This window comes from Tenrec ecaudatus, chromosome 2 (genome assembly GCF_050624435.1).
Source record: "Tenrec ecaudatus isolate mTenEca1 chromosome 2, mTenEca1.hap1, whole genome shotgun sequence".
Lineage (NCBI taxonomy): Eukaryota > Metazoa > Chordata > Mammalia > Afrosoricida > Tenrecidae > Tenrec > Tenrec ecaudatus.
The window spans coordinates 78,267,624-78,292,814 of record NC_134531.1 but is presented as its reverse complement, the minus strand read 5'-3'; the positions used below and the strand labels follow the sequence as shown (position 1 = coordinate 78,292,814).

Here is a 25,191-nt window from a genome sequence, read left to right as displayed (position 1 = left end):
TGACGCTGTCGAGGAATTCACTGCACTGAGTGTCATGTGTGTTAGCTGTGGGGTCAGTATTGATGTACAGCTAGGGCTACACATGTCAGCCCAGAACAGTCCACCAGGGGTCCACAGTCCTCTTCCTTCCTCGCCCCTCTCTTCCTCTTGACGCTTTCTCATGAACTCCACATTCATCCAGTGTGACTTCCTTTGACACAGAGCCTGTGAAGGCATCCTGTAGCCTCTACACAGACAAACGCAGTCTTGGCTCATCAGCCAGCTCTCTCCCTCTGGCCCTCGGGACCACAATCTCTGTTTCAGCAACACAGGTGACTCCTCATTGGGCAGGAAGCTTGAGCTCATCAAGGGGAGGGGGATGCTTCAAAAAGCTTGTTGACTAGTGGAATTAAAAGAGAATGTTTTAAAGGCCCCTTGTGTTGTTTATAGGCTACTTGGCCTCACTTCAACCTATACCATCTCCTCCAGAGTCTGCCCTACCCAGTAGATTTCAAGGCAGGTAACCGATTCAATGGCTGAATTGGGGGAAGTAGATCACCGGGCCTCCATAACATTAAATATCTCTGCCCCCTCCCTGAGGTCCCTAAAATCAGCTAATCGGGCAGTCCCTGTAACACAGGCTTCTTCTAAATGGTTGTTTTGCTGCTGTTTTTCTCTTACACTTTGGAGGTCAAAGACTCTCTGCGCACCCAGAGCGCGCATCCCTATGGCAGGAATGTGATAGAAGAGCGCGCAGTGAAATGAAGAAACTAAAGAGATTTTTGAGGTTCCACAAAGGCTAAGTTTAATTTGCACCCGGGCATCACCCACAGCTTACTCCAAGGGTTAGGCCACAGCACAAATGCCCCTGTCGGCATCAGAGGTGGACGGCAGGGTGACAGAGGACATAGACATAACAGTATGCTTCTCAAAAGAACACCTGGGTTTGTCCAGTACACACACACACACACACACACACACGCACATGCAAACAAAACTAAACCTTGAAAGCCTTTCCAAAAGTGAGCAGAGGAGACTAATCACATGACCTCATATTTGATCAGCACATTTGTTATGGTCTCATCATTTGGTCCCCAAACAGCCCGTGAGGTAGGCAGCACAAGAATTTACTATGAGCCCCATTTTACAGATGAGGAAACTGAGTCTAGCCCAAGATGTATATCTAGGCCTTGAATTCAGGGTTGGGAATCCCAGTTCGGGGCTCTTTCACAACTGCCTACTTAATACAAAAGTGCAGTGAGATTTTGAAGAATAGTGCTTCCAGCATCTCTAAGACTAATGATGATTTTCCATGAGAAGATCAGAAAAAGGCCCAATCAATCCTACAGTCAATGTCTTGCTGGGTAGTGGCCGGGACAAGTGATTTTCTGAATCACTGATGGGTTTGGACCTCCAACAGCAGCGTGGCTTTCCTCTTTCCCTCTGCCCTGCCTCCACTTTCAGTCCCTGGCCACTGAGAAATGACACCGGTTAGATTTCATCCACTGGAGTCTCATTACCAGGAGTCACATGTGACCATCTGTAATCAAGTCATTCTTGAACTTCACACCTTCTTTCTAATGGATCCAAAGTGAATCGCACTCCCTCCTTCATTCCTGCATGCTGACATTCTCTTTCTTAACCATCAAGCAGGCTATCGCTGATCCCATTTAAATACTTGCAAAAAATCCTTAATTTTGCAGCCTAGGCTAATATCGGTATACATTCAAATGAACGGGACAGAGACTCTGCCACGCCTCCCGCCAAGGGATACAATTAAACATTGAAAAGAAAATTAAATTTGAAAATGAAACCAAATTATGTTTACTTTTTTAAAAAAGTTCATTGTATTGGGAGGATCGCCTATTGCAGGGGTATTTTCAGTTCAGGATTTAAAACCCACGCAGTCACTGCTGGCCCACATGCTGTGCGATGTCATACTGTGTGAGAGGTGCTGGTGGAGTCACGCTTTAAAGGGTACGACAATTTAGCTGACAGTGAATGGGTCTTTGGGTGACAGCTACTTGAAAGTATTGCAACAGCTGTTTAAACTGCTCGTCTTTCAACGCCTTCTGAGAAGCAACAACATTCTACTCCATGTCTGATTCTGTCAAATAATGTGCTGGCTTCAGTAAGAGATGTGCCCCCGTAGCAAAACCAGCTTTCTAAGTTCACATCCAAAGGCACCCCTTCAAAGCCCCACAATCGTCTCATTGACAGTAAAAACGCGGGCGTTCACGTGAAAGCATGACATGGGATCTCACTTCTGCTTTTCTAGGTTAATGTTGCAGCCTCTGGGGTCCCTACTTGGCTATGAAAGGCCGCCCTCCCATCTACTCTGAGAAAGAGGTTCTCACTAATGGGATCCAGGCAAGCCCAGGGGCTGCCATGGCTCATTCCATCTAACAAGAGCCACTAATTCAGAGGCAGAAGAGGATGAATTCCTTCACAATCACGACACGAATTGCTCTTGGGGATTTTAAATGTGATCAAACCCGGGTTTTAAAACGTGAATTCCTCTCCCAGCTGGCCCACAGTGACGCAGGTCAGCAAAAGGAGTTCTTTGAAAGTGGAGTTTCTTGCTGGCCTTGTAACGATCAACAAAACGCCGAGTCAGCACAGCAGTTAACAGTACCCACAGGGGCCACTGGGGGGCGCTTCCAACATTCCTCAGAAAATACATCGTCCCGAGGGCGGGAAAAGCTGGGTTCCAAAAGGGGAGGAGCATTTAGAATGTCCCACATTGCCCAGTTTTCTTGAATAAGAATGGCCCAGTGCCTCTGGGACATTTGAGTCAGGGCAGTAAGAGCCAAAGTTCCAGGGAGAGTTGGAGAAGACCGGGCAGTGGAAAGTACACACAGAACTTCTTCCCTTCCCTCGGAAGGATTTGGGAAATCTGAGCAAGGATACACCAACAGCAAGATAGAAACTTTATTTCCAGGTGTTGTTTTGCCGGAAACTAGAATGCACGTGGTCCTGTTGCTGACCCTGGTTTAAGTTCACTTGCAAGACTGTTTCTGAACTAAACTTTACTTTTCCTCTTCTGCAAAACCTCAATTTATTTTCAACCCTGCATTCTGAACACGGAGAAATAGAAGCTACATAGTGTTATGATCCAAACCACTCATGCTTCTTTACCATGCGTTAGGATGCGCCAGTATCTTATTTGATATTCAAAGGGACAAACAGGCAACTTTCTTTTCCCCTCAAAGGAAAAAGAAAGCATCGATTAATAACCCTGCTTGGGTTTAGCACGACACTGTTGGGTAACTAACACGAGCTCGTGACAATATTTTTGGAATTGTATTAAAATATTATAAATATTTTCTTAGTTAGCATTTCACTATTGAGTTGTGTAGAGATGGTTCCCATCGTGCAGAAAATGTACATTCTCCATCTCTGTGATCCATCATTCAGGCTAGCACTTCCACAGGCCTTGAGAGCCTGCCCGTGGGATGTGTTGGCCAGCCGGTAGCTCTAGCAACCTAATTAGAGTGCAAAGAAATAGGCAAACAGCCACCCGGACCCGTTTTTCCTTGTCAGTATCCGTAAGCGCCCTGCCGCTGAGAAATGTCAGGTGCCATGGGCTCGGGTCACAATGTGTCTATGTTTTCCTTGTCCTTCTCTGAAAGCAGCAGTCCTCCTGAGAAGAGGGAGGTCAAGAATGGGCTAGCCCTGTTTCTTCCACAAGGGACCATCTTGGGAGAAAGCGAGGTCGCTTCGCCAGCCGAGAGGAGAAAAGGGCTCACCTCACATTTCGTCTTCTGACACAAGAGCTAGCGAGAGGTTGGGCCCATGTTCTCTGCACTTACCATGTTCATTTGGAAAGATCTGCAAAACAGTGTGTGTGTGTGTGTGTGTGTGTGTAGGGCTGGGGGTGGGTGGGAGTGGGGTGGAGAAGACCTGTCTAAACAACAGCACATGATTGGTGTGAAAAGGAACATCCTATTAAAGATCTTAAAAAAAAAAATCCAACAAGAACATTCATAGGAGGCCCCAAAGAGTTCCGTGGGGGCCGCATCAGTTCCCACAGGCTTTTGAGAGGGGAAAAAAGAAAAATCAGCCAAGCAAGGTGCCGAGATAAGTACGTATTTTCACAGAACCACCAGGCCCATTACTCCCTTCCTTCTTGGTCACCAGTCGGGTGGTGAGGACGCGTGCACCTTCACGAGCCTTCTGTGGTCCACACTGTCCCTATCTCCCCAGAGGCAGGGCTGCTCCCACGCTACCAGCCTCAGGAGCAAGCCTTCCTACCCTCCAGGCCCCCACCAGCTGGCACCCTCGGGTGCACAGCCTGCTGATTCTTCATCAAGGAAGCGTTGTGGACAAATGCCTTTCTTCATGTCTTCCCTGTCCAGCTGTCTAAAGACCGAAAAGGCGATTTCGGAGCACACCATTCCTCAGGTAGAGGTATTTATGATGCCTTGAAAACCATGCACATGCTGGGGACTGGAATTGCTCATGGGTTGGTGTGTCCTGCCAGGACAGGAAAGCAAGTGGACGCCACGAGAAGGTTGGCAGGTATGCTCAGGCCAGTGAAACGCCAGAGAATCGGCGTGCTATGGTCTTTCCCATGAATCCCGGATCCCAGGTCTCACAGCACACAGGATGGGATTTGCAAGTGACTTTCTTACCTGCTTCATGAAACCGGTTACTGGCATCTCCCACCTTACATTCCCTCAGGCACCCTGTGCCATCGGCTTTACCAACTCTCAGTCTGTGCTCCTTCCCACCCGAGTCCCAAGCATCTGTCTTTCAGCCCAAATGGCAGTGTCTCCCTTCTGGGAGACAAAATTCCCAGCTGGCTTTGCCTTCTTTGCTGGAGAAGGGAGACTGGCTTCATCTCCATGGTCCTCTCCCTGGCATGCAAATCCCGTCTGGCCTGGAAAATCCTGTGGACACAGGGCAAGGCTGGTCTTCAAGCAGGGAGTCGAGGCTCAATTTTTAGTGACAGTTCATATAACGTATCTTCATCTATGATGAGAGTTTTGTCAAGCAAGTACTGAGTGACCTGGGGGGGGGGGGGAATGAGGTGGAGGTGAAATCCAGTTCATTTTGATCAGAATACAATTTCTTCTTTCTGAATAGAATTTGACCATGTCTTTGAATCCAACCTTTTCTCAAAAATATTTTAAAATTTTGTACTACTTCCAAAGTATGAATATGCACTTAATATAAAGGGATCAACTGTCCTAAACCCAAGCCCAGGAATCACCCTCAAGAGGACCCATTGTGACCATTTGGCTTGTCCCCTGCAAGCTGTCTTACTATGACTTCATATATTCTGCTATCTACTTAGAGGCACCTTTCTTTTCTTGTGAACATCAACGATATCATTCTGTTCATTGTATGCTGCTTCCATCTCTTAACTCTAAGTCTGTAGAGAGCTCCCCCTGTCGGTACGGAGGTGTGCTGTGAAGTACTCAGTAGCATGACACAGTGTGCTTATGGGTCTTGTGTTGACAGATATTTAGAAGTTAACAATATGAAGATTTCACTCACTACTAAGCAGTTACTGTGAAATTCTTGTAATCATGCTCCTTTTTGATACACGTACCCTGGTGGCACAGTGGTTACATGTTGGGCTGCTAACTGCCTGGTCAGCAGTTTAAAACCACCACCTGCTCAGTGGGAGAAAGATGAGACTTTCGACTCCTGAAAAGAGTAGAAACTCACAAAGACAGTTCTACCTTGTCCTGTAAGGTCACTATGAGTTAGAATCCACTCCATGGCCATGAGTTTGGTAGTGTTGTGGGTTTTGTACATATGTGAATGATCCTCCAGTATGGAAAGGAAATGACACTAGAAATAAAGATTAGGGGGAATGACAGCATGTCTATGCAGATGTCTATTTTTATTGAGACATAACATATGTAAATGCAACGAATAGTTCAGCCAGCTTTGACCCATCTATCACTTAAGTAACACAAAACACATCATGGTAAAGGCCATCGACCAGCTAGGATGTTCCACCACGTACATGTCCAGTCACTCATCTCCCTGGGAGGAGCAGCTGCTCGGATTGCTTTCACTTTGTCTCGTGTCAAGGGAACGGTGGGGCACAGGGCACTCTCCCTGCTGTCTGCCTTCTTTCATTTTGAGAATGCTCAGTAGCTTGTTCCTTTTAATTGCTGAGTTGTATTTGCTCCTGGTGGTGCTAATTGATAGTCTAGTTGCTTGAGTCTACTCAAAGGTATCTTAAGAAAAAGGGTAGACCATTCACTGCAGAAAATCAGCCAATGAAAACCCTACAGAGCCCAGTTCTACTCTGACACACGAGAAGGCTATATCACAATTCATTTCTTTAGCCATCTGATTATGGACAAGTGGGTTGCTTCCAGTTGGGGCCTATTATTTTAAAATGCTATGAACATTTTTCTACAAGGATTTAATGGGCATGATCTCAGTTTTTTTCTTGGGCTAATACCTAGGATAGAAACTGTTGGGTCATCACGTAGATGGGTAACATCATAAGAAACCATGAAACAGTTTTCCAAAATGGAAATACTCTCAAGGAACAAGCATTCCAGTTGCTCAGTGGAACCATTAAAAAAGGATGATGTCTGTTTATCTTCCACACTGCTCTACCTGGAGCACACGAGAGTACCTTTTACACCATACCCTAAATTATGTTAGATATTACGCATCTATTTCTTTTCTCATTTATTTTGGGCCAATAGGATTAGTGAAAACGAACTCTTACTGTAATTTAGACTCTTCTTTGGTGGCTTACTGGTTGCACACTGGGCTGTTAACCATAAGATCAGCAATTAGACACCACCAGTCTCTCTGCATGAGAAAGACGAGGCTTTCCACTCCTATAAAGAGTGAACAGTCTCGGAAATCCACAGGGATAGCTCTACTCTGTCCGACAGGTTGCTATGGGTTGGAGTCAACTTGATAGCAGGAAAGTGAAGTTGGACCATTATTCTGATCTTTATTGGTGACCTTCCTCTCTTTCTGCCAATTACCTGTTCATTTTGTCTACTGGGTTATTTATACTTGAAAAAAAAACAGATTTAAAAGGGTGCTTTACCTATTCTTCGTTTTTTTGCTTTGTGTGTTGTAAATATATTGTTCCCTAGCCTACTGCTTGTATTTCAATAATTAAAAACAATTACTCTTGAGAATGATGAGGGCAACAAATGTGCTTTACACAATTGATGTATGTATGGATTGTGATGAGTTGTATGAGCCACCAATAAAAGGATTTTAAAAATTACTCTTTATCATCTGTGTCATATGTGGGTAGATCACTGTGGAGAGGGTGTCAGAGTCTGGAGAGAGAGGATGCCCAAGGGCAGTGCTGAGAAATCACGGGCAGAAAGAGGGCCAGTCCTGCTAAGCGCTTAAAGAGCCAGTGAGGCGAGAGGAGAATTAGGGCCAAGTTGTTTGATGGAATCAAAGGAGAAGTTTCAAGGAGAAGATAAATACTAATGCTGTGAATATTTTGCCCAAACTCCTGTGTTTGTTTCTGGTGGATATGTTTATCAACATGAAAGCGGATTTTCATCTTGCCTGATGTTCTAAATGTTATGAATCCAGGATCAGAATTGTAATCTCATCAAATGTTGATCATGGGGATTTCTACTCCTGTAAAGACTTTCCGTCTCAGACACTCACAGGGCAGTTCTACCCTGTCCTAGAGGGTCGCTGTGAGTCGGCACTGGCTCGACAGCAGTGAGTCTGCCATGACTGTTGCAGTCTTATTCCCCCCAACAGTCACTGGGAGCGATGATGGTAAGAGATTGTCCAACGCTGAGTGAAGTTACTTCCCTGAGAACGACTGCGTTTTGAATAAATGGATTCCACTGCTACAGGCTTCACGCGATTCGCTGCCAGAGAGCAGAACACTGACGTTTATCTCTGCAGCGAATGGCGGCCCATACTTTTCCTTTAGTCTGCCTTCCCTCGTCCCTGCACTATGCCAGCGTCACCGAGTGGGCAGGGATGCTTCAGACCCTTTCCACGCCAGTTTCCAAAGCATAACCATAATCTGTTTGTTGAGGATTTGGAAAACGCGCCCTTAAATATCATCATGGCCTTTTGCCTTTTTAGAGGGATGCATCTGCCTCCAGTTTTCTAGGATTACTCCTATAGTACCTGGCCCATCTTCTTTATCATTTCCACTGTCTAGAAAGCAACGGACATGTCTGTGACTCCAGATTCGGTGGTATAATGTTTCATCGCAGTTTTGTAACCATAGTGAGATAGCTTTACCTGGAACTCTGTGCCTTTATCCCTTTTGCCATTGCTGGCATTCATGATTTTTTCTTTCTTTCTCTCTCTCTCTCTCTCTCCACCTCCCTCCTTTCTTTCTTTTTCTTGATCAGACTTGCTAGCTATGTGTATATGTAATTGATCATATCCATGAGCCAGCTAATTAAGCAACTCTACTTTTGGTCTATAATTCATTAAGTTATTTTCCCCCTTATTAATTCCTCTAGAGCCCCTGAATATTACCTTTGGCTGATGGTCTATGCGGTAGGAAGTCTGCTGGAACTGGCGAATCTCTCGGATGATGTGCGATATCTGCAGAGAAGAAACAACAAAAGCAAGCGAAGGAATTTCCCTGGATTACTGCATATTCCTCTGCGCCCCTCCTGGCCCTTCCTCCTGTGAGGTGTCGGGAGCCTCACCCAATCATTCGCTAGGCCTGGTGCTTTCTGGCCTTTCAACACACCACGTGGCCCGCCATCACAGCAGCAAGATGCTGGGCTCCCAGCCACAGGGGAGTACCTGGCCTTGGGGAGGCATCGGCTTGGGAGTGGCATGCTCGGGGTGCCACTGTCTATAGGCGGTGTGTTTCTAACTTGGTGGTCAAAAGCCAGTTGCCCAGTTCAGAAACCTTTAGTCTTTGTCTATCCCTGCTCAGACGTAAAAAGCTCTCTCCCGGCTATAAGCTGCAATGACCCCAACCCCCTGTCAACAGGATCAGGGCGGAGTCCCAGGACTCTTCACCAAGGCCTCCACCTCAGCATGCAAAAGCCAAGAGTGGCCTCTGTGACCAGGCCGCCACTTCTCTCCCAACCACGGACGCCAACAGGAACAGGGTGAGTCTAAAAGGGGTCACCTACCATTCTCATTTTGGAAAAATTGACCAGGCCTTCCTCAGTAAAGTTCGGTGTCCCTTCTTCAATGAATGCCAGGTCCGTCAAGTACATCCCGAGGTAAGGAACCGCTGGGGGGTTACAACTGCAAAAGCAGGAGGCACTGTTCTCACCCTTGGCAGCAAGGTGGCAATTTCCCATGCCCGGGGTCAACAACAGGAAGGTCCTGAGGAGTGCTGTCTGCTTATTGCATTTCAGAAGCACGCTCGTGATGTACCAAGACGGAAGTACATTTCATAATAGAGCACCATACAAAATTATAGCCCATGCTTGACGTGGTGCTCAAAACAACAGCTTTTTGCAAATAATGGGTGTTTTGTGGATGAGTGTGCAATGTTTGCTTGCAGCACTTAACATTGGGCCTGGTTTCTTGGAGGAGCAAAAGCTTATCGGAAACTCTCTTAGCCGTCACCTCAATGAAACACACACACACACACACACACACACACACACAAGCTTACAGCATGAACAGAATAATCAAAGTGACTAGAACATTGGACCACAGCAGAACTCAATTTCTGTGTTGGTTTGTACTTAAATACTTTAGCTAGTGTGACTTTATTAACATCTCAACTGCTGGTCAAAGGGTTGTCTTTGGTCTCCTCAAAGAGGCTAGAGGATGAATTCATGGACTTGTGATCCAGAAAGAACTGAGTTTGAATCTCAACTTGACTACTTACTAAATAACACTTTAAACTCCGAGCCACAGTTGCCTCATATGTAAAATGAAGGCAATTAAGTTGATACCTCTACGTGTTTGTAAGGTGCAATTAAGGGACACCAAGCACTTAGCATGGATCTTGGCACGAGGTAAGTATTCTGTAAAGCATTTGATTATTCACATTATCGTTTGTAAGGCTTTCTTTCACTCAGTTAATCACAGGACTGATTCCCCCCCCTCACCACCACCCCCCCCCCCGAGAGCAAGTACATGTGGTAGAACAAGAGAAAACCAAGTGCAAGAGAACAGATCCTATGGTGTGTGTGTGTGTGTGTGTGTGTGTGTAGAGAGATAGAATCACCCGGAAATAAAAGGCTACAAATGGTCCCCAATAATAGACAGGAGTCTTCAAACAAAATAATCCCTGGAAGTCATTGTTCTCAAATTAGAAAAAAACGTAATCACAAAACTTTTTAATGTTCAATATGGTTTGATTGAGTCTGGTGATATTTTCTTGTTTGGGATAATCTGTACAAAGGGAGTCTATCCACACAGACATGTACGTATTCCAGATGGATATGTAAATAAATCCAGAGGAAAAGGAAAACTGGATAAACACGCAGACGATGACAGTAGTTTCCCACGCACTCTTCTTTTCAATGAAGAGGGAGGTCACGATTTGTGTCCTGTGTAAAGTACTTCAATATAGTCCCAGATTATGAATATTCTTAAGGGTTAAAACAGACCTACTTTTTAAGGGTTTCTCTGAGATTTTTAAATCGTCCTTCTGATGAAACAATCTTCTGAAGCTTGTCCATTAGAGCTTTTGTCTAGAAAGGAAGAAAAAATAAATAGCAACAACAACACCACCACATGTCATGAAAATACTCCTATGGATTGATAGCGTTGTCCACGTGTGCTCGGTTCTCTTCCAGAAGGGGAGTGTTGTAACCTTTGGCATCAAGGAGGCTGCTGTGTCTGATGAGTCTCACAGGGTCGAGATGGAGCATGGTGTTTCGATTTAGCTCAAAAACAAGGAAGAACATGTGGAGAGGAGAAAGTACTTATATCTGCACATTTGAGATGAAAATTTTGCAGAAAATTGTAATTCACAAGAAATGGGGAGACTTAGGGAGCTTAAGAACGTGTCCTGACTGTAGGATCTTAAAGGTGAAGTCCCACGTTGGGGAGTTTTCAGGATGAATCTTTTGGAGCGTTCATCTCCAAACCATCAAATCACACATTAGTTTCCTTTGCCCCAAGCAGCAGCATCTACTCCAGGCCCTTTCCTTTCCAATGGCCCTCAGTTCTTTATAAGCAAATTTATGAAAGGCACTCATTTATCAAGAAATAAAATGACTGTTGATGCTGACGTGGTGTTCTCCGTACCTCACACCCCCCCCCCGCCCCCATTGGATGAATGTGGGAGGAGAATGATGGGCTGCTCTCTTGGGGAATGATGCTCCACTCCCCATAATACCCACTCCAAGCAGTCTGCTGGGCCCTGATCCTGCAAGATACACGGGATGCTCTTGGATGAGGCGCCCAGCAGAGAGGCTCCTGAGCTATTCCCAGCGAAGAGACTCCTTAGATTCCTGCATCACAGGCTGGAGAGGACCTGCAAAGCCTTGTTAGAGACTTCAGGTGGTCTCGGAATGGCTGTGTACCCTACCTCTGGCTTCAAGGTCTCCAGGAACAGGGCAGCCTGCCAAACCTGGACAGGAAGTAAAGATGGGGGTCAAAGAGGCCTTCTGCCCACTCAGGGTTTGCCTTGGCTCAAGGCAGCTACAGAAATCCAATCTGCCCACAGCCACTGAGCTCTAGGGTACAGGTTCTACCAGGCCTTGTGGTCCTCTCTGAGACTGGATCCAGATCCTGGTAAGAGACAGCTACTGAGCAGATGGTGTTACCCAATGGTTTCAGAACCAGGACATTATCTGTAACCATGTTCTACCTACCATGACGATAGGGAGGCACTGGCCTCTGAGGACAGGCTCCCCAGAGGGCAGCCCATCAACTCATGTCCAAACCATTTTGAATGACCCCTACATGTGGCCAAAATGATATAGTCTATGTAATGTCTGTACAGGTGATAGATACATTGAACACTTGAAGTAATCATATCAGCATTAGCCTGAGTGTTCCAATTTCATGGGCAGTTATTCCTAAACTTACTTTCTATTAAATCCATGTACTTCCCTGACAGCAACTACATGGAAGACAAAGACAACTCCTTAGAGAGGATGTAGAACTCCTTTGGTGCCTGCTTCAGAGGAAAATGGAAACAAAATAAAGGGAAAACAGAAATAAAAGGAGAGGGAAGGCAGAGGAGTGACTATTGGCCGTGATGAAGCGTAAGCTTGTGTGCACCAGGATGATGTGCTCCTTAGACACAGTGCTCAATGGCTCGAGCCACCTGTGCCCAGCTTTTGCATTCTGTTAGAATTGTTTGAAGCTCATTTCAAAAACCATATTCGAGCACTCATTCATGATAGAAAGTGCTCAGAAAACTAGGAGGGGAGTTTTTTCCACTTTATTTTTCTTTAAACCCTACAGCTAACACCATACTTAAAGGTGAGCACCTTTAAGTTTGAACACACACCACAGAATCAAGAGCAAAATAAGGTAATCTAAGGTCTGTCTGCTCCTACCCAAGGGACACAGTAATCTAAGATCTGTTCTCACCACTCTTAGTCAACAGAATACTGGCAGTTCTAATGAGAGTGATAGGTAAGAAATAAACAGCATGGACATTGGAAAGAAAGACAACCGTCCCTACTTGCAAATATGGAGAGATCCATGAAGAACATTCTCAGGAACTTACAACACACAAACTTACAACAAACCACCAAATGTCCTGTCATAGTTATCGAATGCTGCTCTAACAGGAAAGCCACAGGCAAGAAGTTCCTTTCTGTGAGAGTCTGGGCACTCAGAGAAGCAAAGCCACAGAGACTGATGATAAGAGAGAGTTTTATATGAAGGTTAAGTGCACATCAAGAAAACATCCCAACCCAGTGCTGCCCAAGCCCACAAGTCCAACACCTGTCCACAAACTCCTCCTCCATCTCACAAAAGACAAGCAATGATACCGACTGCAGGAGGAAAGCCGAGTCAGTGAGTGTGTAAGCATCTCAGCGCTGGCAGGGGTCTCCACACGGCTGCTCCAGCACCTAGGGCTCCATCGGGGTAGGTCCATGTGGCTTCTCGTTGGGGATGTCTTGCAGGAAGTCAGCCTAGCAAGCTGAAGCTGGGAACTGCTAAGGCAGCTACACCCTGGTGCGACCATCACAAAGCAAGAGACCGGAGAACTCAAAAAGTGAAAAGCGAGGCTCACCAAGCCATTTATCGCTCCGCCCTTCAATTAATCCCACATGTGTTCAATTGGCCAGGTTGGCACAATAAACTAACTAACTCACTTTCTCACAGTGTGGGAGGCTAAGTTCAGAGGACCAGCGGCTCCTTGAACTTCTGCTCCTGGGCCATTGTCGTGAAATCTGACATCTTGCTGCCCCCGGTTCTGTGTCTTTCCCTTGTGTGTTTAATTTCTTTCTTTTCTCAAATAGATTGATTTAAGATACACCCTACACTAACCTTGGTCCATTCACATGACGAAGATATCCATTCTTAAAAGAACTGATAACCACAGACATGAAAGTTAGAACTTAGAATACGTAACCATGTTTTTAATGTAAATGATGCATACAGTATGTAGCTTTTGCAAACCACCCAACCCCAACCAACCAACCCCCTCACATATTAGTTTCCCATGCAAGCTATATGAGTCATAAGCATGTATACAATATATGCAAAATAACAAAACCTAAAAAAGTATTTTGGTTTTCAGAAACAAAAGAGAAAGAAAGAAATGGTAGTGAGAGGGACACAATTCAATCCATAACATCCCACCCTTTAATCCCCCAAAGTTCCCATCCGCGCCACAGGCAAAACACATGCACCGGCACCATAGCATCCTGCAAGTGTTCCATCAACTCCAAGTCCAAAATGTCATCTTCTGAGGCATCTCAGAAAAACATGAGTGAAACTTTAGGTCATGGATTTGACTTTGAGGCAAAATTCTAAGAACCTGCAGAATCTAGAATGTCTTCTACGTCAAAAATGGCACAGTGGGCATGTGGTTGATATTTCCATTAAAGATAAAATAATTCGGAGGGAAAAAGGAGATAAGCAAGTCCCAAACCCAGCAGCACCCATTACATTCCCTCTCAAGACTTGGAAATGATCCTCTGTACTCTGAGATCATCTGCCCAGTGGCACAGCCCTGATGACTGCGTATTAACCTTGCCCTTTGACTTCTGGGTGGAGGTCTTAGGAATTGGCCTCACCTTTCCGACAACCAGGGTGGCCCCATTCAAGATGCTCTCTTGGCTTTGAGTGGCCCCATTCACCTAGATGGTAAGCTGTAAACTGACCGCCCGGCCCTAGCATGCCCAGTCTTTTGCCTCTTGGGAATGACGGCACCATCCTCTACGCTTGGGGGAGCTTCTTCCAGCTGACATACTTTAATGGCAGCCCAACACTCTGGAACCGAGTTGGCAAAAATCCGATTCTTTGAGACATAGCAGGTTGTGGCCCCATTCGGTGAGATCCAGGCGATTATAGCTCGTGCAGTTTTGCTGATCTCTGAGCTGTTCCGGGAATGGTCCTTTTCTTTTCCTGAAAGATAAGGGATGTAGCTCCTGTGGCATATTTCCTGCCTGTCGAATTAACACCCTGTGATATGCAGATGACACAACCTTGAATTCTGTTAAGTGAGGAGGACTTGAAGCAGTTGCTGATGCAAATCAAGGACTGCGGTCTTCAGTATGGATGACAACTCAATGTAAAGAAGACCCAAATCCTCACAACTGGACCAACAGGCAACATCATGATAAACAGAGGTAAGATTGAAGTTGTCAAGGATTTCATCTTGCCTGGATCCGCAATCAATGCTCATGGAAGCAGCAGTCAAGAGATCAAAGGATACATGTTTATCAGGAGAGATTAGTCCCTGGAAAAGGACATCCTGTTTGGTAAAGTGACCAGGTAACATGTCCAAAGTATGTAAGACAGAGTCTTGCCATCCTTGCTACTAAGGAGCATTCTGGCTGTATGTCTTCCAAGACAGGTTTGTTTGTTCTTTTGGTTGTCCATGGTACCATAGTCTTTGCCAGCACTAATTCAATTGCATCAATTCTTCTTTGGTCTTCCATTTTCAATGCCCAGATCTCACACACATAGGAGGCCATGACTTGGGTCAGGCACAGTCCCCAAAGTAGCATGCCTGCTTTTCAAACTTTAAAAAGGTCTGTGCAGCAGATTTACCCAATGTGATATCTCTTTTGATCTATTACCTGCTGCTTCCGTGAGCATTGATTGTGGACCCAAGCAAGACAAAATCCTTCCCAACTTCAATCTTATCTCTGTTTATCATGATGTTACCTTTTGGTCCCATTGTGAGGATTTCATTCTCCTGTACATTGAATTGTAATCCACACTGAAGGCTGCAACCCTTGATCTTCATCAGCAAATCTTCAAGTCCTCCTCACTTTCAGCAAGCAAGCCTGTGTCATTTACATATCGTAGATTGTTAATAAGCCTTCCTCCAATCTTGCTCTCACAGTATTCTTCCTATAATACAGCTTCTCTAACGATTTGCTCAGCATACAGATCAAAGAGTATGGTGAGAGGATACAACCCTGATGTACACCTTTCCTGATTGTAAAGCATGAAATATTTCCTTGGGAATTTTTGTACAACTGGTTCTTGATCCATGTACAAGTTCTACGTGAGCACAATGGAGTAATCTGGAATGCTCATTCTTTTTGAAGGCTATTCATAGTTTGTCATGATCCATACAGGAGAATGCCTCGGCACCGTCAATAAAACACAAGTACACATCTTCCTGGTATTCTCTGCTTTCAGCCAAGAGCCATCTGACATCAGCAATGATATCCCTTGTTCCACGTCCTCTTCTAAATCCAGCTTGAATTTGGGGCAGCTTCCTGTCAATGTACTGTTCTAACCATTATGGGATGATCTACAGCAAAATTTTACTAGCATGTGATATTAATAATATTGTCCTATAGTCTGAGAATTCTGTTGGGTCACTTTTCTTTGGAATGAATACAAATACAGATCTCATCCAATCAGTTGGCTAAGTAGCTGTCTTCCAAAATTTGCTGGCAGAGTGCTTCAAATGCTTCATCCTCTTGTTGAAACAGTTCAATTGGTATTTGAACTCAATTCCTAGAGCCGCATTTTTGCCAATTGCTTTCAGCGTAGCTCGAACTTCTTCCTTTGGCATCACGGGTTCTTGCTCAACCCCTGTCCCTTGAAATGGTGGCATGTCGACTAGGACAGTGACTGTACTCTTTCCATCTTTTGATGCTTCCTGCGTCTATCAATAGTTTTCTCCTTAGAATCTTTCAATATTGCAACCTGAGAATAGACTTTTTATCGAGTCCTTTCAGGGTAAGATATGCTGAGCATTATTTTCCCCTTTGGTTTTTTCTAACTCTAGGTCTTTGTACATTTCATAATAATAATTTACGTTGTCTTCTCAAGTGACCCTTTGAAAGGTTCTGTTCAGTTCTCTGATTCCATCATTTACTCCATTTCCTTTAGTTACTCTGTGATTAAGAGCAAGTTTCAGAGTCTCTGCTGACAGCCACTTTGTTCTTTTCTTTCTTCCCTGTCTTTTTAATGACCTTTTGCTTTCTGCTTGTATGAAGTCATACCATCAGGTCTTCTGCCACTAGTGTGCAATGCATCAAATAATTTCCTGAGATGTTTTTGAAATCCAGGTGGGATGTACTCAAAAATGTATTTTGGGCATCCTCAGGAGACTCAAATCATGTTCTTTGGGGCTGTCAGGAGGATGGGGGAAGAGGCCCAAGGGAAATTCATATAGAAAAGCTCTTTCTACCCTCCAAGGATGAGCAGACTAAAATGATCAAACTAAAACTCACTGCCACTGAGTTGATTCTCACTCCCAGTGACCCTATAGGACAAGGTAACAACCCTCCACAGGAATAGAAACCTTCATCTTTATCTCAAGGAGCAGTGGGTGGTTTCAAACTGCTGATCCAGTGGTTAGCAGTCTAACAAGTAATCACTTCACCACCCTACAGCACAGGGTAAACTTGTTCCTTTGGGTTTCAGAGGCTTTGTGTCTTTAAACACCTCTCCTGCGGAGCGGTTGGTGGGTTTGAACTGCTGACTTTGTGGTTAGTAGTTCAGCGTGTAATCCACTATGCAACCAGGACTCCTCTCATGTAACAAAGGTAATCCATTCCCAAACTGGATTATAACCACAGGCATAGAGGAAAGGGTTTAAAACACATATTTAAGTGAGGGACAATTTAATCCACAATACCTCCTTATAACTAGCAAGTGGGTTTAGCAAATCTGCAAGACAAGATCAGCATACAAAAACCACTCACATTTACATATACACTAATAATGAACAAGTGCAGGTTGAGTTGAAGCCTCACTAAGATTTACAATTTTTCCAGAGAAAGTGTAGTACTTAAGTACTCACCACTTTAAGTACTTAAATCTAATAAAACATGGATAGGATTTATGTTAATAATTATTAAATGCTGATGAAAGAAAATCAGAGTGGAGAGATCCTAGTCTCTAGAACCGGGAGTGTGAATGGGAAGAGTGACGTGTCAGCTCTTCCTAAGTTGATCCACAGATTTAATGTGATGCCAATCAAAATGGTAGCAATTTTAGACAAATGTACCCTAAAATGAACACGAGGAGGGGCTGGGCCCAAGATGACTAAAAACAATTTTGTAAAAGAAGTAGAAAGTAGGAGAGAAACATCTACAGAACTGCAAAACTCAACAGTAAAATAACAACCGACACAATTTTAAAAGCACATCAAAGATGAACAGACCATACAGCAGCAGCGTTATGCAGATGGTGAGGAAGACACGCAGTTTGGTTAGTGTGGGTAGTCACTAGGAAAACGCGAAGTTGAAACCACAATGAGATATTGGGATGCATGAACCAGGTGAACTGGGTTCCTCATCGGTACTGGTGAAAATTTAAATGTCATTTTCTCCAAATGACTCTCTTCTTAATCAAAGTCAACATGTGCTTATCACACACAGACACAATGTGCAGTGGGTATAATAGAAATAAAGTTGGTGGATTGTACCAGTCTTAGTTATCTGGTGCGGCTCTCAGGGAAATTTCACAAGTGGATGACCTTAACAAAAAAAATTTGCTCACTCAGTTCAAGAAGGTGGAGGTCTGAATTCGGGGCAGCAGCTACAGGGGAAGGTGCACTTTCTCTGTTGGCCTTGTGGGAAATCCTTGCCATTTATCTTCCCTTGGGCTTGGGAGTTTCGCAACACAGTGACCCTGCGTTTAAAGGACAAGATTTGCTCCTGGAGCTGCTTTTGGTGATAGGAGCTTCCTCCCTCTCTATTTACTTTTGTCTCTGTCGATCAATGATGCGTGGTGACTCAAGATGCACCCCATTAACATGACAAACATCGCTAATCCTCATGAACATAACCTAATCCTGAACAGAGTGTAACATACAACTCACATGAGGCTAGCATTTACAAGTCATGCCTAAAGGGAGGACAACCACACAAGATCAGAATCATGGACTAGCTAAATTGACACATATTTGGGGGGGGGCAAAATTTAATCCAGGACAGTACTGATGCTAATTTCTTGATTGTGATATTGTCTATAGTTATGCAAGATGCTACTTTGGGGAAAATTGGGTGTAAGGTGTGGGAAATTTCTGTATCAGTTCTTAACAACTGACTTTCTGATCATACCAACCGAAGAAGCTTTAAAAGTGGCAGCTTTTATGTGCAGGAGCCTGGCTTTGTGAACAGCAAGACAATTTGAGAATTCCAAGGGCCCAGATGTGAGTTCTCAGAACAAGGCCTATTTTACTAAGGAATAGAACAGGTAGGGTGAAGGACACGATTTGCCATATAGAGAGACATGAAAAAGCACCTCTTTGCTAGAGAGAGACAAGTAAAACAGACAAGAATAGGGCATGGGTAAAGTCCATTAGAGCAGTTCAATTCTCAGATAAGGCCACAGAAACTAGACGGTCTTGAAGAGCTGAAAGCAGAGTGTATTTATGCTCTTGTTCTCAACTGAACCCATGGCGATGGGTGCCGAAGAAGATGCTCCTCCCCAGCCTGGGGTGGCTACCTGAAGGCGGGGCTAGTGGCACATGTGGAGAGGTCAGGGGGAGAGGGCCTGAAGAAGACTCTCCTACTCTTTGGCACCCATAGGACATGAAGAAGTCTGGAAAGTTCCCCAAGGCTCTTTGAGAGAGCCAAGGTAGTTATCTCAGGACAAACAGCCAGCATGCTCACAAGGAGTCAGCAAGGGGCAGGGCAGTCCACTGTGGAAGCTGCTAGGTAGGGTGGGCTAGCGGTAAGCCATATGCAAGCCTCAGAAGATCAGCAGAGCTGGTGACAGCTACAGGGAGATGACGTCAGTCAACTTCCCGATTCATTCACTGTGCACCATTCCTGGGTGAGGCAGGCACACGTGCCCACCAAACCCAAACCAAAGCACAGTCAACTTTGACCTTGTGTGATAGGCTAGGCCTCTTGCATGCGCTTCCTGTGACTGTAATCTTTATAGACGTACATCACCAGGCTTTCACCAGGTGAGGGGAAATGCTACGTCTTCAGGTTAGCAGTTGTGAACCAACCATTTGCTCCCCACCCCTACCCCCCCTGAGACCTAGATGCACACCAGGTACAGATGACTCATACCCAAGGACCCCCTCAACAACAGACGGCCACAAGGGGGAGCAAACACCCCCTGCCCCCGCCCAGGTTCCCCCGTGTGATGCTTTCAGAATCTTGAAATAATCTAAGTCAAAAAGATGGGCATGGGCAAACGGAGCCAACTGAAAAATAAATGAAAACAGTCGCCTGCCTCACACCCGCCTCATGACACCAGAACTGTCCATCTGCTACAGAAACGAAAAGGAGAAAGGCGACCTTTGGAGCCATTGTCCCTGGTTGTCAGACCTTATTTTGGGGGAGAGAGCATGTCCACTATCCTATGAATCTGTCCTGCCTAAGTGATTCAGGAAACAATTCCTAACTGGAAACCATGCTGCTGAGGTGATCCCCCCCAAAATGTTTTCATGGCTGTTTTGGCTTGTGTTTTCATTTTCTAAACTATTTAAAGACACACAGGCGTGGAATCAATTAGGTGGTAAGAACATGGTGATTACCCCCATTGGCACCTTTCTTTGGCAACTGAGCTGCTCATTTCAGTTAGCGATTTCCTAATTAGTCATATTTATCGTGGCTCCCTCACCCCATTCCTCCCAGTCTCTCCTCCTCTAGGCAGTGGGCTGTGTTCCATGCCGATGCTCACCTGCTTGGACACCTTGGCCCAGGTTTTCTTCAGCCTGTAGATGGCACTTCTGTTTAAGGCCGACGTGATCTCCAGCACACCGTTGTAGTTGTGCAGGCACCGGCAGATGTCGGCCACTGCCACCCACTTCTCAATGGCGTTGGCCCTCGAGCTGATGTCAGTGTAATTCATTATCTGAGACACCACCAGGTTACTCATCTGAGACAATCAGAAAGTCAAAGAAGAAGGCTAAGTGCCTAGCAGGGAATTGAGACAGAACACCCGGGTTACCTACCGAACTGTCAGGGAAACACGGTACTGGGTGGTGCAGAGATTATATTCCAGGTGTGTGTCTCTGTGTGAGTGTGTAATTTGAATATGCACATGAAAGTTGGACGTTGACTAAGGAAGAACGAAGAGGAATCGATGCATTTACTGAAAGAACCACGGACACCGACTGAACAAATATATCTGGGTTGGAAAAAAGTACAGACAGAAAGCTCCTTAGAAGCAAGGCTGGCGGGACTTCGTCTCACGTACTTTGGACCTGTTTTCAGAAGAAACCAGTCCCTGGAGAAGGACGTCATGCTTGGTAACATGGAGGGCCAGAGGAAAACAGGCAGGCCCTCGACAAGCTGGATGGACACAGAGGCTGCAGCAATGGGCCCAAACAGAACAATTGAGGGGATGGCGCGGGACCGGGTGGCATTTCGTTCTTCCGTACACATGGTCGCTATGAGTCAGAACTGAGTGGATAGCACTTAGCAACAGCCTATAACTAACGTCCGTAATTGTCACAGCACCAATGACCCGGTGAGCAGCTGTTCATCCTTGGAGTGGTTCAGGTGTTAAATGAAAGCTGACCGCGGAGACAGACCAGCAGCTGGTCACCATTGGGCAGAGTCACCGGAACAATGTCCTTATGTAACAAAAAGGCTCCTTCCAGCCTGGTGGTCTATTCGGAGAGGGTGTCCAGTTACGCTGAGTGATGCACTAACCGACCCTTGCTCTCCCTCTCTCCAGGAGACGGCGACACCTGTGCTTCTAGCTCTGTAAGGACCTAGCCAATTTAGGCTTGCAAAGGAATGCTTAATGATACCCCGGTCATCACTAGAAAACACTGATAGAGTGGTTAAGAGTTGGGCTGCTAACTGCAAGGTGAGCAGATCAAAACCCCAATCCCACTCCTCAGGAAGGAGATGGGGCTTTCTCCTACCATAAGGAGTTGCTGTCTCGGAAATCCACTGGGGCCGTGCTACCGTGTCGGACAGGGTTGCCATGAGTCAGAGTTGACTCGGGGGCAGTGAGCTTTGGGCTTCTCAGACATGGATACCATGAAAAGGGGGCCTTTTGTGGCTGGAAGTTAAGGGAACATTTTGGCACGTGTGGAGCTGGTGGAGGAGATTCAGGCATGCCTGGAACATGTTTAAAACATCCGTGGCAGGGTTGCTTTGTTTAGAGAAGGGGTCTTAAGACCCGGGGCCCATCTCCCTGCGATGCCCGAAGGTGGTGGTTTCACGGCTACTCACATCGTTGAAGTGCTGGCTGGTTCTCATGATGTAGGGCGTCCTTTCATTTTTGTCCAGCTTCATCCACCCCTGCCCGAGAAACTCTCTGAAAGTTCCAAACAAAACACAGACCCGTGAACGTGATCCTGAACGATTAGCACAGGAATTAGATGGTGACCCCAGGCTGGATGATGTCTGTCTTTATGTTCTCTTTGCTCCTTTGAAGACTTCACAAGGGTCTCCTTAGTTTGTCTCTTGTTTGACAAAAAAAAGGAAACCTCGTGGGATACAGACTGAGTCCAGTGCCTTGGGGTCAGTGGGAGTCAGAATCGACTCCACGGGGCCTGGTTTCTGGTGACAGGGGAGCTTTCATTTGAGAACGACCCCTAGAGCTCCATGGAGACTTCCGATTTCAAGAACTTGAGATGAAAGAGAAATGCACATTCGCTGGTAACACTCTGTGGGACCTACAGAAATCCCCCAGTCAAGAATTCCAAATGCAATGGGATCTGAAAGACACCTATGTGGGGCTTAAACGTACTGAAACGCACTGCCCTGCACGTACACACTTGTCTCTTGGGAAAAATGTCAACTCCTTGGCCAGCTAGCATGCCTGAGCCCTGACTCGGGCAGGGGCAACACTCACTCATAGGGAATGCTTCGGAAGATGATGTGGTCCAGGAGAGTGATCTGCTCCGCCAGCTCCATGGCTGACAAGGTCTCGAAGCACTTGACCTTCAGACAGTCAGTCTGTAAGAGAGGAGCGAGGGAGCTGAAACACAGTGAAGAGAGCAACACACTGACCGCTCACTGGTCAGTCAACGAGGCGTGCATAAAACCCTAGCACCTCACAGGATCCTAGCTGCGGAAGGACACAGCTAGGAGCTAACATAAGGGAAGCCAGCATTCAGATCACGGACTAAGTTGGTGTGGATGGTAAGAAACAACCAAGAAGAGTTGATGTCAGGGGCTTACATGGAGAGCAAATGTCTTGAGAATGATGAGGACAACGAGTGTACAAATGTGCTTTATGCAATTGATGTATGTATGGATTATGATGAGTTGTATGAGCCCCCAATAAAAATGATTTAAGAAAGGAAGAAACAGCCACAGAGCTGCTTCTGAGTCACAGCCACCAACCCGATGGACAACAGGACAAACCACCACCGGTCCTGCGCTGACCTCACGATCCTTGCCTTTGAGCCCCTTGCTGTAGCTATGGACAGACAAGCAACTGACTCCTACAATGCACGTGGATTTCTCACAGGGCCTTGAGGACGGAGCCCAGGGTCGACGATTCAGTAAGCACTCAGAAGTATATGGTTTGTCTTGGAGGGAGAGCTTCACATCCATTGCGCTGGAGAGAACTGAGAGTGAACTTACCATTTGAATGATATCCTCTAATTTCAGGTGGATGTCGTCCTGATCCTCTTGAGAAAGGGCCCTAAAAAAAATCAGAAGTCAAAATCTCCTCCATAAAAAGAGAAGTTGGTTAAGCTCAGAACAGACGGCACAGTGCAGTTGGGAACAGAAGATCTTACTAGCAGGAGCTATTTAATGGGGCAGGGAGGGGTGCACCTGGGGAGGGGGGCAGCAAGGCTCTGCAGTTTCTGCACGATTTTCCTGTAGGCACGCACCTACTGTAAGACAAGTTCATTTACAAAGGAAGGTGAGGAATGAGTCACCCCACCCCCAAACGCAGTTTGGTTGTCTCTAGAAGATCTGAGAGGAGCCCTGGTGGCAGCGTGGTTATGCCTTGGACTGATAACCACAAGGTCAGCCATTCAAAACCAGGCTTTTCAGGAGAAAGACGAGGCGTTCTGCCCTCTAAAGAATACAGTCTTAGAAACCCACAGGGGCAGTTCTAGCCTGTCCTATAGGGGCGCTGTGAGTCGGCTCGATGGCCATGAGTTTGGTTTGGTTCTGGTAGAAGATCTGGAAGGTTGGGGCAAAAACCAAACTCACTGCCAGGAAGTCGATGCCGACTCATGGTGACTCCATAGGAGGGGGTAGAATGGCCCCTGTGAGTTCCCGAGACTTGGGTAGAAAACCTTGTCTTTTTGCCAACAGAGGGGCTGGTGGTCTTGAACTGCAGTCCAGTGTGTACCTACTATACCACCCAGGCGCCAAGTAGAATTCTCCTAGGTCACTGACAACACCAAAAACAAAATGCAAAAGGCGCAAGAGCATAATCAAGAGAGCTGATTTATAACAAGGAGTCAGCTTGTTACAGAAGAACTGCTTTCCACGGATTCTGACTCTGGGCCGGCCCACGGGTGCGGGAGCAGAACTAGGCTTCACAGGTTTGTTCAAAGGCTGATTATTTGGCGTGAAGTTGATTGCCAGGCCTTTCTCCCGAGGCACATCTGGCTAAGCCTGAACTGCCCGCCTTTCAGTTAGCAACCAGGTGTGCTAACTGTGGGTACCCACCACCAGGCGCTCCACTTGCCCCGGCACCCGAAGGTGCAGTGACCCGAAGGTCAGCACCGTGCTTTGTGTCACCACCAGCACCTGTGGTGTGAGTTTGGGCACCTTGTGATCATCTCAGTGACTTAAGACACATCTAAGAGTACACAATATAACATATATGTAATATGTAAGGAGCCTGGGTGTCACTGTCAGGTAACCATTGGACCGTTAACTCCAGGGTGGATGGTTCAAACTCACCAGTCTCTCTGTGGGAGAAAGACGAGGCTGGCTGCTCCGGTAAAGATCCACAACCTCAGAAACCCCGTAGAGGATCACTGTGAGTCGGAATCATCTCTATGGCAGCGGTAGGCTAATGTAATATATACATATTACACGTGTATAACATATAGAATGTTGGGCTTCCCTCAGCAGCACAACGACACTGGAGCTTAGAGGCTGAGGAAGGACTCCTGGGAGCCACCCCTCCCACTCACACAGGACAGGCGTGCTGGGAAGTTCCTATACGGGAAAACGCCAGCAACGGGAAGGAGGAGCCAGCAGGTGACCGGCCTTCTCTGTTTCTGCCTACATAGACTTTCCTGGGCCCCCTAGTATTCCCCAGCCCTCCCCAGATATTTTTGAATAAATGGATAAACACAATTAACGAATGCATACATGGTTATCGGTTTCAGGAAGGCATGATGCTTGACAGTCAACAGAAAGTCTAGACTCCACAAGAATTCAGACTGAGTACATAACCCATTATATAACTTGCCATCTGGGCCAAGCATTTAACATTTTCCAAAATGAAGGCACAAAATGAAAGATTAAACTATTTAAATAGTCGTAAGCCATGTAGTCTGCCTGGCAGAGGGAGAGAGCCGAATGGATGATGTCCTTGAAGTGACTGACATCAGCCACAGCACCCTGGGAGGTAGATGTGATACTGTCACACCCACTTGGGGCAGGTCTGAGCTGAGTGCTCGGCCTCCATGATTTCCTGAGTCATGGGCCTGATTCTCGCTACCAGGAAAGGACACTGAGGCTCAAGGACCTTAACTCCCTGGCTCAGGGTTTCGGCTCAGATGCCATCTTCCTGTTCCTCCACGCCCTTCATAAACAGGCGTATGGACGACCATTCCTTTTCTTTGTCTTGTGG

The 25,191-nt window shown here is 46.0% G+C and overlaps 1 protein-coding gene across 3 annotated transcripts in view; it reads right to left on the bottom strand.

Annotated features, from left to right (window-relative positions):
• Positions 1-758: 758 nt before the first annotated feature.
• RASGRF2 (Ras protein specific guanine nucleotide releasing factor 2) overlaps positions 759-25,191 on the bottom strand; it is a 279,623-nt gene continuing 255,190 nt past the window's right edge. For all 3 annotated transcript variants that reach the window (XM_075541229.1, XM_075541230.1, XM_075541231.1), the window contains exons 20-27: positions 23,007-23,067; positions 22,270-22,373; positions 21,645-21,729; positions 20,137-20,334; positions 10,501-10,580; positions 9,057-9,174; positions 8,443-8,511; positions 759-4,990 (exon numbers count right to left, since the gene is read on the bottom strand). In XM_075541229.1, the coding sequence (XP_075397344.1) occupies positions 4,898-4,990; positions 8,443-8,511; positions 9,057-9,174; positions 10,501-10,580; positions 20,137-20,334; positions 21,645-21,729; positions 22,270-22,373; positions 23,007-23,067 (808 nt within the window). In that variant the 3' untranslated portion in view covers positions 759-4,897. The remainder of the gene's footprint in view (positions 4,991-8,442; positions 8,512-9,056; positions 9,175-10,500; positions 10,581-20,136; positions 20,335-21,644; positions 21,730-22,269; positions 22,374-23,006; positions 23,068-25,191) is intronic.